Below are 13,396 nucleotides of genomic sequence, written 5' to 3' on the forward strand. Positions count from 1 at the left end.
AAATACTTCAGCTAAAACACATGCTATATTGGCCATCATGTTTTTGTAAGTCACAAATTTACATGCAAATATTTTTTCTTCTTTAAGCAATTTTTCTAATTTAAACTGTCCTATTTCATAAAAATATCTCCCTAATAATCAATTTTCTTTCACACTTTTTATAACATCCCAAAAATACAGCAATAAACTATATAATAGAATAATTACATTTAATAATATTTCAGTTCAGTCTTACACTAAGAAAAGTGTACGGTTATGGCCGAACGGCCTTATAGACAGAGTTACAATTTAAACTGTACAGTGGTACAAAACTATCCGAACGGTTTACAAAATAATATACCGATCGGTCATACATAACAAAAGGGGAAGGTGATCGAACGATCACCTCACTACAAAACTAAACTACTGACCGAACGTTCTACTATTTGGTCTTAACTTCAACCTCGACCAAATTTTCTTCTCCCAACGCATCTTCCAACAGCTCGTCCCCTTCTGCTCACATCCACACGAATGATCATTGCAACGACAAGACGAACGTACAAAACAAGACAAGGCAGGAAACACAGGGTAAGCTTATGTAATTTAATTCATGCATAAACATACATTTCCACAATCCAACACACAAGATAAATTCAATCATACGTATCATACAAAACCTATATCTAGACTGACTGTTCGGACTGTATGAAATCTATGTAGCTACAGGCGTTCGTGCACCCGGGTGATGTAGTAACTGGGATGCCCTCAACAGCTGCCACCCGAGGTTAGTCCTATCTGTCCAAAGTACCCCTAAGGACTAGGATCTCTTGCCGTTCTCACTCATGACCTACCCTCCTCTACATGAAGACGAGTACTCACGGAACATCAGGATGAACAGCCAGCTTAGCATGCCCATAGTCATACTTTACAAATTCCAATATTCATACATGAGTCGTTCCTCCCCGGAACGCTCGTCCATAAACCATAACATTTCCATATCACATTTTCTTCATCCTTCATTAATAAGTATCTCATTTAACCACCTCGTACAAAGATTCATACGAATTCTAAATAACGAACGTTCAACCCGAACTCAGAACGAGACCAAACACATAGAGCGAAATCGCGAGATCTCAAATTTCGGAATAGATTTAAGAACAAGGGGTTAATATCGGGTTGAGAAAGATATCGAGCACAATCATATATTCCAAGAAACGAATGGAACGAACGTCAATTACAATGCTGAGCCAATTAGGTGAACTGACTCTTGAGAACTCCATCTGAACATCAAAAAGACCAGACCAATAACGAAGACTCCATAATGAATCCAATGAATAAGTATACTTCAAGGCATTCAAAACTAATACTTAGAATGATTCACATGAAGAAACCGAACACTTGTGAATACTTAGTTTAATTGAGTTTGGTATCAAGAAATCCAAATGTCAGTCAAATATTGAACACTATAGTGAGCGAACCCTAGAGGGCTTGAACGAACGCTCGTATAAAAAGATTTAGCTTAAGGAGATAGAACGAGTGTCTGGTGTAAGACCAAACACTTGCTTAGGACGAACACTTGGTATAATACCTAGTGCTACTAAACCTTAAAGAGAGGGTCTTGATAAATATACCAAAATACTATTGAAGTAGTGTTTAAGAATAACTAAAATATACAAATACATATATACATATATATACTTAAGCTTATCACGTAATATCAAGACACAACTATGCTTTGGCCGAACGCTCAAACATAGTATTACAACACGAAGACACTCGCCCTCAACTAGGATTCTTCCCAAATGAAAGAATCCAATTCTAACCACGTTCACTCAGAAAACCGAACGGTCAAAGACTATTCAGTAACAAACATACACTATCTTAGGGGAATTTCATATTAGAATTCATATATATTCAAACTCATTTCTTAACATATAACTTCATAACTTTCCACATTCATATCATAATCACTTTCATATTTCATAACATCCAACATAGAGATTTCATATATTTCATGCATCATAACATAACTCAATCATTTTTCATATCAAATCATCTAGTCAACGAACGTTCATACAACACATAATCATGTAAATTAAATTAATAAGCTTCCCTTACCTTTTAAGGTAGTCGAACGTTCACAGATACGAACTAGGGTTCTTGTCAGGCTTCAGAAAATAACGTGCGTAGTGGAGTCCACGTGGCGAGCGCAGGGCGAGCCACCTCAGCAGGGCACATGGAGGCAGCAGCGTCTGACAGACGCCAGCTGTCGCACGTCGAGCTGAGTCAGAAGCACAGTGGGAACATGCGTTTGGCGGTAGTGGAATACACGTGTCCGCCTGGGAGTGGACGTCCGGCATGGGCAGTCAGGGTGAACGTGCGCTCGGCGAGAGTGGATTACACGTGTCAGGCTCAGAATGGACGACCGTTCGGTATGGGCGGTCAGAAAATCAGAAGTGCAGATCATGCGCCTGCCAGAGTGTAACGTGCGTCCGGTATGGGTTGTCAGAGATGTGGTGTAGTGCGATTGCAGAGCAGGAACGTGGCCTCCAGGGCGGACGAGTGCTCGACGAGAGTGGAATCAAATCTGAGATTCTGAACTTATTCTCCACTCCCTCTGCACGCACCTCTCTTCTTCATTTCTGAGGATTCAATTCTCTCCTCCTTCTCTCTACACTCTCCGAACCTTCTCTCTAAGAAATCACCCAGTTCATCTCCTCTGTTCTGTATTCCGGCAGCGTAGAAGGACGCACGACATTCAGGGCTTCCAGAGAAGAATGTTCGGTTAATGAAGCTGGTAAGTCCTTCCTTCCTCTCTGACGTTCGTTTCCCATACATGCAAACTCAATTTTGAGTTGTACGTTCGTCATCTTTCTTAAAGTGGAGTAATTCTGATTTTTGGTGTTGGGGTTCGTTCGTGTAGTGGATTAACGAGCGTTGACAGTAGGCAAATCAGTGTTAGAGAGGTCGTGTCTATAGTTTGAGAACGTTCGGTCATCTAAGAGGTAAGGGAAGCTTATTTAATTTAACTGGTTTGATGTATGCTGTATGAATGTTCGCATGAGTATAATGTATGATGTTTGATGAAATTGAATGATATGAACGTTCGTTATTTGACTGCATGAGGATAATACATGATGATTTGGATGTGATTTAAATGCATGGACGTTCGTTGATTCGGTGAAATGAAATATATGAAATTACATGATATGAATCGTATGAAATATGAGAGTTGTTTGATATGAACGAGTGAAATTATGAGAAATGAACTGGAAATGAAAAAAAATGGATTGTAAGAGAATTCTTATGAATATGTACGTTCGTACTGAACGGTCATTGACCGTTCGGTTTTCCTTAGTAACATGGTAGGAATGTTAATTATTTCATTCGAATGTAACTCTTGTTGAGGACGAGCGTCCTCGTGTTAAAAATGCTATGCTTGAGCGTTCGGCCAAGCACTGTTGTATCCGAGTATTCTTTGATAAATTCCATGTTTTTACTTCCCATGATAATACGCGTTCGTTACTGAACGGTCATTGACCGTTCGGTTTTCCCTTATAATATAGCTGAAATACTGACTCTATCATTTGGATAAAATTCTGGCTGAGGACGAGCGTCCTCGTATTGTGATACCTTGCTTGAGCGTTCGGCCAAGCACTGTTACACCCAGTATTTTTGATAAACTCCCTTCTGTTGTATACATATATGTAATAGTGTATTTTACCGTTCGTAAATACTGCTTCGAAAGTAAATACTGCTTCGAAAATTCTTTAATATATTTAGCAATTATTTTAAGGTTATTAACGTTCGGTCTCCAACCTAACGTTCGTACTGGGTAACGTTCGGTCTTATACCGAGCGCTCGCCCTAAATGGTGTTCGGTCTTATACCGAGCGCTCGCTCTAAATGGTGCTCGGTCATATACTGAGCGCTCGTACCCTTTCTCGAAAATTAGTCTTATTGAAATAGCGTACGTCCAACTTCAGATTTGCCATATTCGGTCATTGACTGGCAGTGGGTTCAGTATGATAATTTTTATAAAAACATTCCCTGGAAGTCTTGAAACGTTCGTGTTGATGTATCCGGCCTAGGGCCTCTATACTTAAATTATTTCTTGGAGTATTGGTTTGAAATTCACGAGCGTCAGTTCATTAAATTGATCCTCCTGGTAAATGACGTTCGTCACTTGGAATCCTGATATTATTCAAACTTGATCATTCGTACTCTGATCCGAACGAGCGTCTTTTGGTCTCGCTCCCAGCGTTCGTCCTCGGTTCTATTGGGGACAGGACGTTCGGTTTTTGATGGTTTCCCTATGAATGATGAAAATGAGTATGGAATGATGAACAGTGAATGATGAACAGTATATGAGATGAAATGAAAGTATGAATGTTGAACGAGCGTTCCGGGGAGGAACGACTCTTGAATGATTATGAGAATTTGTAAAGTATGACCGTGGCCAGACTTAGCAGGTGATTCATCCTGATGTTCCGTGAGTGCTCGTCCTCAAGTAGAGGGGAGCATGTCATGTGTGGGAACGGCAGGAGGTCCCAGTCCATAAATGTAACTTGGACGGAACGGACTAACCTCGGGTGACAACTGATGAGAATTCCAGCTACTCCACCCGGGTGCATGAACGTCGTAGCTACACGAGAATTCATACAGTCCGGACAGTCAGTCGTGTTTTAAATCTTGTGATGCGTGTGTTGAAATGTATATGTGTGATGAACTGATTACGTGATTTATATGTTGATGCATGAGTTAAATTACATAAGCTTACCCTGCGTTTTACTTGTGTCGTCTCGTTTTGTATGTCCGTCTTGTCATTGCAATGATCATCCGTGTGGATGTGAGCAGAGGGAGACGAGCGTTTGGAAGAAGCGCTGAATGAAGAGAACCTGATAGAAGTTGAAGTGAAGACATAGCAGTGAGACGCTCGGCTATCAGTTGTTGGTTTGGGTGGTCGTTCGACCACTTCATGTTTTCGTTTTAAGTTAAGTTCGACCGTTCGGTATTTTCATGTGTAAACCGTTCGGTCAGTTCCCGCTACGTTCGGCTTTCATTTGTAATTCTTGTAGGACATGCGGCTTTGCGCGTTCGTTCGGTAATATTGAAACTGTACTCAAGGACGTTCGTCCTTGAGCGTTCGTTCGTTGCTAGATTTTTTTTTAGTTGGAAAAACTGTTTTGGATTATTGTTAAAAGTGATTTTCTAATTATATAGTTTATGACTGTATTTTTGGGATGTCATAGTTCTCCTTCTAACAGAGGCCTTAACGTTCTACAGCACGTTCTAAGCACTATAACCAACATAAGACCAGAAAGATACTTAGATTGATAGGATCAACTCATGCAACCAAGAATCTGGGTTTGCATGTTACAGAAAACACACGAATGGAAGAAGGATGAACTTACCAGTTCAGAATCCGAAACTGATCCGTTCAAACGATCGTCCTCTACGCCGGAAGAGTAGAACTGGTGCCTGAATGGTGATCGGAGAAGAGAAAAGGTGAGAATTGGTAGAGAGAAGGGAGAGCTTTTAGAGAGAAGGAGGAGAAAATGAGAATATCAGAGTTTGGAGAAGGAGATGCATGCAGAGAGTGGGACGTGATTTTCCAAAAAACTCAGTTTTGCTTAAAACGAACGTCCGCTCCTCTGCTGACACCTACATTCCACTATCTGATTTCTGATTCCCCTCAGCTTGACACCTGGCGTCCGTTCAGAAGAGTTTTGGGTGCGCTTTTAATGGTTCTGACACTTTTACTCTTTTTTATTTCTTCCATAGCCATGTTCTAACTCAGTTTAACATGGTTTTCATCAAATAATCATTTAATTAATCATAAAAATTGTTTATTATTTAATACAAAATCTGAATTAAATTAAATAAATATTGAAGATTTACTTTGAACCAGCCTTTTGCTATTATAAAATTATAAACTATTTTTTACAACAAAATTGTGAAACATTTTCTTACAAACAAATTGTTAAAACATTTCATAGTAGAAAACTATCAAATACAATATATGATATGAATTATATTTACAAGGTTATTATTATTATTAGTATTTTTACTGCAAGTAATTAATTTGATTGAAAAATTGGTAAAATTTAAATAAATAGTCACTATAAGATAATTATTTTAGTTTTAAAAAATAGTTATTAAAAGATAAAATTGAAAAAATTATATTAAAATTTCTCTTTATTGATAGTTTAGATTATATTCATAGTTTTTATTTTCTCTAATTTTAAAAACAAATTACACAATTTTATGATAACAAATCGTTATGTAAAGTTAAAAATAGTCTTCTTACTAGATAGTATTATCTTATTAAAATAGACCATAGTACTACAGGATTATCTACAAATATAAAGAAGATAACTGTTTATTCATTTGCCAATATTTTTTCTGCACTTTATTCTCAAATTTTTTATTATAAAATGTTAAATCCTCTTGTTTTTTTGAAGTCATATTTTGTATTGATCTATAAGACAGTGCAATTTGTGACAACCTTTTCTATTTATTGGGGAGTGAATACAAACCCTAAACACTTACAGACAATAATAAGTAAATAATTTAAAGTCTATCCATCTGTTAGAAAAACTTTTTTATGCACTTTACTGATTTTTTTGAAAAACTATTATATCCTTTGAACTCGTATTTGATATTGTTTTATCTGTGACAATTTTTTCTATTGGTCGAAAGTGAATACCATTTGTCCTGTGTTAAATAAATAGAACAAAACTCTCACTTTCTCTTTTTTCTCCTCTTAACTATAAAAACATTTCAAAATATATTTTAAAACAAGAGAATAAATCTTTTAATTCAATTTTTTAAAAATAATTATCACTATTGTCATGTCTATTTTGTGTTAACACTCAAATTTAAAAAACTTTCTAGTTTCTCAAAATTAGAAAAATAACTAAAACTAAATTTGGTAGAATAAAATTTAGGATTTAAAACCTAAGTTTTATAATTATTTTTAATTATAAAATTAATATTAACAACAAAAAATAAAAATAAAATTACCACAAATTCCAAGATAAAAAAAACATAACTAAATAAAATATAAATAAGTTTGAACCTTTCACATTCAACTTATTTTGGTAAAGATAAGAAATTAGTTGAAGAGTCACTTCCCTTAACTGGAGAGACAAAAGGTTAGGTTTGTCAGTCATTAATAACTGAAAAAATAAAATATATTTATTGTCAAAACAACTTTTACAACAGAGTAGTCTCTACCACAAATAAATAAATTAATTAAATATATAATACAAATACAGCAAAATCCATTTACACAGTGATTTCAACTCATCCTTCATGCGCAACCGCCACTAATTGAAGCTTGTTGTCACCATTATTGCGACTATTACTATTATTATTATTGTTAGAAGCACGAAACGATTCGTTTTGGTGTGGCTTTCTTCTGTGCTTGAAAAAATAAAGCAGCGCCGAAGCCACTAACAGGACGCCACCTGTTATTCCGCACACCAGACTCGCCGTCATCAGCGCCTGTCCCACGTGGCTTCTTCCGCCGCCGCCAACTCCCCACCACGGCGGCGGAAGGGCCTCCGTCGCGTTACCGAGTGGAACGTCGGAAGCAGAAGAGCCCTTGGTGGTACTGAAGAAGGATTTCATCTCCGGCGAGGAATTGGCCGGCGGCGAGGCCTGGAAGAAGAGGCCATGCTCCGACGGCCGGAGATCTCGCCCAGCGGAGGAACTTCCGGTGAAGAGCAGCGCGATCGCCATGAGGATCGCGGTGGTGAGTCCCCAGAGCGACGACATCAGAAGAAACGGATTGAGCGTTAGCGTAAACACGAGAACGGTAGTGACTGGTTTGACGGTATATAAATATAAACATATAAATAAATATATTAAAATACTAGTTAAGATGAATAGTTTAATTTACATATATTATTATTTTCATTTTTATATTAATAAAAAATGTTCTATGCAATTTATAAAATAATTATTATCATGTTTAATATTTTTAATTAAAAAGGAAATTTTTAGATTAATATAAAAACACTCATCCTTTTATTAATATTAGTATAATATTAATGTATTATTTACTTTCATAAATCAAAGTAAAACATTTTATATCATTGATTATAAAATATAGTTTTTCCTTCAAATTAATTCATGCACTTTTTAAAATCACTCAACATTATTTAATTATAGTTATCTATTTTCCACAATTATTTAATAATTTTGTAAGGTTTATTTCTGAAATTTATATTTTTCAAAAGAAAAAAAAACTGTTTGTTGAGTGTTATATTTTTATTTCTTTTGGGTTGCTTAGGTTTTAAGCGTTTCCTTGTGTGATTACCTGTCCCTCTCACCACTTGCTGTAGTGTCCTTTTCACGTTATTGTTTTCTATTTCCTTTTATTTTTTATTTTCTCATTATCATGTCAAAATTATACCTTTTTTCTGTTACTTTAATTCCCATTTTATATTGACAGGGAGTTTATTGAAAAGAAATGTTAAAAAAATAATAATTCATAGCTTATGGGATACCACTAAAGTTGAGTCTCATATAATTTTTTTCTCAAACACTTAAGTCTGTTTGACTAATTTACCAAGACACCATTATTCTATTTTGTATCGAGTTGAAAAGGAGTCTGATGAATACAAACCTGTTTTACCTTTTGAATTATTTTTCCAAAATGATAGTCAGTATGTAGTACTATTTATTCATTTTTATTTTATATTTTACAAAACCCACATCTTAATATTTTATTTAATTGATGTGTTTAAGACATAAAATATTAATTTTATTATTATGAATCAAAATCTTAAAATTCTGTGTATGATTGGCAATTTTAATGTCCTTGCTCCTCGATGTAATGAGCAAAAGGATTTTCAAATCATTGTCTTTTATCATCTATGTTACAAATATGTACTCCCAATTGTTTTGAAATAGGAAATAGATCTCAGAATTAAATAGCAAAATAATTTAAAGGGGCTCACATGTTTCTTCATCCATGCTTATCCTTTTATAGGATGATAATCCTTATTAAAATGATTCAGAATTTGGCAAAAGAAAATATGTTGCTGTCCTTAACAAAGTGGACTCTACCAGATGCAAGTTGCTTGGTTTTTGAATTCTGCATCGATCAAGAACACAATGTATCATTGCAATTTACTAATACGGAACAGCTACAGCTACTAAAGCTGCTGGATGAATATTATTATTAAAAGCACCAAATGAAAATGTTTTGTATTTTTCTTCTTTCAGACAAAGGGGACTACTACTCTGCAATCTGCACTAAAGAATCTCAGTAGACCTCAACATGCCACTGTTTGTTCTTCTTAAGTTGAGAAAGCTTCTCTTCCCAACTTTCTCCTCTTTGCTCAGCAACCCTCTTCAGTGTGTCTTGGATCCCAGGCATCATACCTTTTAGACCACAAAAATATATGTGGGCCCCGTTATCCAGGAGTTTGAAGATTTCATCACTATACTCCTCAATCTTATCCTGAACATACATTTTCCCCCCGTTCTTGTTCTTTTGTTCTCTGCTAAGGGCTCGATCATACCGGAAATTATCTGGATAATCCGTGAGGTATTTACTGAATTCCTCATCGTAGAGAAGACTGTCAGAGTTGGCAACGCCAAGGAAAAGCCATGCCAGTCCACCGAACTTGTATGTAGGGACAGATTCCATGAACATTCGACGTAGATAGCCTCTGAATGGAGCAACACCAGTGCCAGTGGCAATCATTATATGGGTAGCATTAGGGTCATCCTCAGGCAAAAGCATTATCTTCCCTGAAGGGCCTGCCAAAAAATTGGAGATGACTCAATTCCTACCCAGAAAGATGCAAGCTCATCAACATTCATAATGCACAGTACTTGACAGTTGACACCCCAGACCAGTTAACCCATGGCAACTTGGCAAGGAAATCAACAAAATAGTTTGCCAATAGATCTCTAGTGGGTAGGTTTTGTTATGCATCCTTCTAGATCACTACCACATAATTATACAAGGAATGCACTTCAATTATGAGAAACTTAGCAGTGTACGCATTAATTACTAGGAAAGCGGAAACTGCACATTGCATAAATCAAATAGGGGTAGAACAATAACAACCAAAACTTTCTAACTCATACTCATGATGAATATAGAAATGCAGTCATGAACTAACCCGTAAGCTATTGTTCAATATATACTTTCTCCTTGTTTGGTTTATCACATTTCTTTACCATGCTCCATACGATGAGTTTGATGTTAACCAATAGAACAAATGTTATAATTTAAGAGCTGCTAAAGTGTGAACAACTGGTTCACTAGTATACTGCATGAAAACCTTACAAAGTTCAGAGAATTTAAGCACATCAAATCACCTTGTCTGTTCAATTTCAAATCATTGTTTATGAAAATGAGATTTTTTTCTCAATCACAACGTTCATCATTTAAGCACATTGCTGTCTTCACATACGATTCTACCATTCGCAACATAAAGTCCAATAGATTAAACAGAAAACAAACAGCAGCAAACAAGTTATATTCCAACATTACATTGAGGAAGTATAGATTAGCAAACACACCTATGGTAACAGCAAAAACAAGAAACAACTGATCACGACAACATCAATATATAAAAAGAGATTAAAACTTGAGCACGGTGCACCAAGGCATCACTCTGTTGGAATACAAATTTTGGGAAGTTACACTAGAAATTAGAGAGTATGTCAACCTTTGCTCAAGTAGAAAGAGTTAAGCCTTACTTACCTGTGATCTTAATTTTGTCTCCAGGCTTTGAGTCACACAGAAAATTGCTACAAACGCCATTCTTGGACGGATCTTCCTTTCCTGTCTCAGGATCATAGTAAACAGCACGGCGCACACACAAGCTGGCTGTTTTACCATCAAAAAAGTCTCCATACCTCGTGGAAGCAATTGAATACAGTCGTACATTATGGGGAGCCCCAGGTTTCTTTGGATTTTCACCCTGTCACCCATGTAAAGTGGTATTTACAAGTTGTGAAACTAATTTAGAATTTTAACTGCATTAACTCCTAAATCTGATCCGACGAAAAAGAAAAAAAAAACGCTTTATACATGAATCAATAAGCCCAAAAGACACCATTAGTTTTGAGATGGAAGGTGAGAGGGGAGACAGAATAAGCTTAAACTCTGCTGATGACTATTGATCACCAAAATCCTATAGGAAAAGGACTCATAATTAAACATAATTAATATTTAAAACCCTTTCCTCCATCAAGATCACTTCATCAAAAAAATCTTAAGGCAAAGATCAATCATCATGGATTACCAGCAGTAATCAGAAAGAATGAGAGGGAAGCATAGTAATAAGTCACTTACTGGAGGAATAACACCATAACTCTGTCCTTCCCAGTAGGGAACATTTCCACCATGATCAATCACAATATGACAAGTTTCCCCAGGAGCTTTGGGTCCCACAAGCCTCTCAACAGACACAATAGTTGCTGTATAGGGCTCTTTAGGCTTGTGCAAGTTCAACGGAGGTTCTTTAGCATCTTCCAGTTCTAAAGGTGAGACAGAAACTTTGGGTACGCTTGCTTGTTGCACTGACATGCATACCACATTCCGACTTCTTAAACAAGAACTGGTAGCCTTCAAATCCAAAGTTAATACTGGTGCCCATGACTTATCCCGAAAGTTTAAGTTAGAGGTCTGCACCGTCAAGTGTAGCTTTTGTTAAAAATAAATAGAACCTCATTTTCTAACAACAGCAGTATTATGTTCTTAGTTCTTTGAAAATCAATTATTATATAACAACACATGCATCTATGTAAACAAGATTGTACAAACCCAATACACATGTGTTAAGAAGACACTCTAACTAAAACACCACTGTTCTGGGAAAACCAAAATGCATCAATGCTAAAGCTCTACATTTCTAATATAGAATTAAAAATACTCAGTTGAACCATACAAGTAGAAGACCATATATAACACCAGTTACCAACTACAACCAAAAGCTTTTTTTGACCAAAAGATAAAACTTTCACCTTTACCCGATGTTTGTTCTACTCCATTACAGTTTTGCATGTATAGAAATGAAGGAAATCAAATCTATAGTAAAACATAGTCCTTTGACCCCTTTCTAAACTCTCAGAAATAAACATGTTCATCCACTAATCTGTGTAATTGAACTTGATCCCTCAAGGTATTCTAACAGCCATACCAAATCAACATAATCATAAAAAGTTAGCATAACTACATATTCTTCACAGTTGGATCGGTTATTTAACATGACACAAAGAGCAAAAACATCAAATAACTTTCAAAGTCAAAAGGCAGAAAAAACGAAACAGGAGTACTATCAAACCTTGAACGCAGATCTTCTGAGAGACAAATCGCTGCCAATAGGAACAGTTACAGCAGCCTGCTAAACCCCATAAAAGTTTTAGTGCTCGTTAATTAAATTTCATACACCAACTGATAAAATGAATTATCACTTAAAACTCCACTCAGGTTAAATTTCTCAGCTTTGACTTTCTACAAACACATCTCCACACACCAAAATGAAAAACCCAAACAAAAATAGAGAAAAGAGAAAGTAAAAATGAAAAGTTGGAATTTTTATTCCGATTAGAGTGACCCATTGATTCTGGCAAGCCCAAAACAGTGACAACATGGAGAAAAGGAAATGAATGAAAGGGAAGTACCTGAGACAAAGTCAAATGAAACATCCTGAGATCGAGAACAAAGAAGCTGTAGTGGCTATCAGAGCAGAAGATGTGATTGGAAAAAGGGTAGATTTGAAAAACAGAACAGTTCTTAGAAGGGTCTAATATAAAGAAGCTAGCACACCAAGGACTGTTCAAACTGGTCTTGATTTGGGTTTTTCGATAATCCTTTGGCGAAAGGGAAAGGTCGGGTTTGTTTTTTGGCTCCTGGAGTGTCAGACCATCTCTACCACCTTTGGCGAATAAGGCTGCTATAGTTAGACCAATTTAGGAGTACTTTAACTTAATTAAACACTCTTAATACAATTATTAATTACTCATTCAATTAATTATTATTATTTAAAAATATAAATAATATTTTATATTGTTGTCATTATTAGAGGGTAAAAGAGGTCTGGATTTGCGGCCTGGTCCACTAACTGCAAAATTTTGACAAATTGGATTGGTGGTGTTTCTTGGGTAACCCACCCTAGTGGCTAAACGGGTCAATAGTATTACTACTAACTTTTTAAAATAATTTTGTTACTATTTATTTTTAAAAGAAAAATATACCTATAATGTTTAATAAAATCCAAAAATAAATATATTATGAAAATAGTATCTGTATCTTCTAATGTTTGAATAGAGATAAGGAGAGTAATATAGTGGTTTCTTTTATTGTTAAATGAAGTTATTAACAAATATAAAAACTTGTGTTTTTTTCTATTTTTAATATAATTTTATATTTTTTAAAATTGAAT

General features: G+C 35.7%; 2 protein-coding genes across 3 annotated transcripts; both read right to left on the reverse strand.

The window, feature by feature from the left end:
• Positions 1–7,152: 7,152 nt before the first annotated feature.
• LOC108342598 (uncharacterized) lies at positions 7,153–7,812 on the reverse strand. Its single transcript, XM_017580390.2, has one exon. The coding sequence runs from the start codon at positions 7,758–7,760 to the stop codon at positions 7,287–7,289; it is 474 nt and encodes a 157-aa protein (XP_017435879.1). The 5' UTR covers positions 7,761–7,812; the 3' UTR covers positions 7,153–7,286.
• A 1,248-nt stretch (positions 7,813–9,060) lies between these two features.
• On the reverse strand, positions 9,061–12,919 carry LOC108343296 (ferredoxin--NADP reductase, root isozyme, chloroplastic). 2 transcript variants are annotated; one of them, XM_017581488.2, is made up of 5 exons: positions 12,636–12,919; positions 12,296–12,352; positions 11,305–11,637; positions 10,711–10,930; positions 9,061–9,755 (listed from the first exon to the last, which is right to left on the reverse strand). In XM_017581488.2, exons 1-5 carry the CDS (start codon positions 12,657–12,659, stop codon positions 9,256–9,258), a joined length of 1,134 nt encoding a protein of 377 aa, XP_017436977.1. In that variant the 5' UTR covers positions 12,660–12,919; the 3' UTR covers positions 9,061–9,255. The 2 variants fall into 2 exon arrangements, with proteins under 2 accessions (XP_017436977.1, XP_017436976.1); XM_017581487.2 differs by having other exon boundaries at positions 12,296–12,355; positions 12,636–12,889.
• Positions 12,920–13,396: the final 477 nt, after the last annotated feature.

This window comes from Vigna angularis, chromosome 6 (genome assembly GCF_016808095.1).
Source record: "Vigna angularis cultivar LongXiaoDou No.4 chromosome 6, ASM1680809v1, whole genome shotgun sequence".
NCBI classification, from domain to species: Eukaryota; Viridiplantae; Streptophyta; class Magnoliopsida; order Fabales; family Fabaceae; genus Vigna; species Vigna angularis.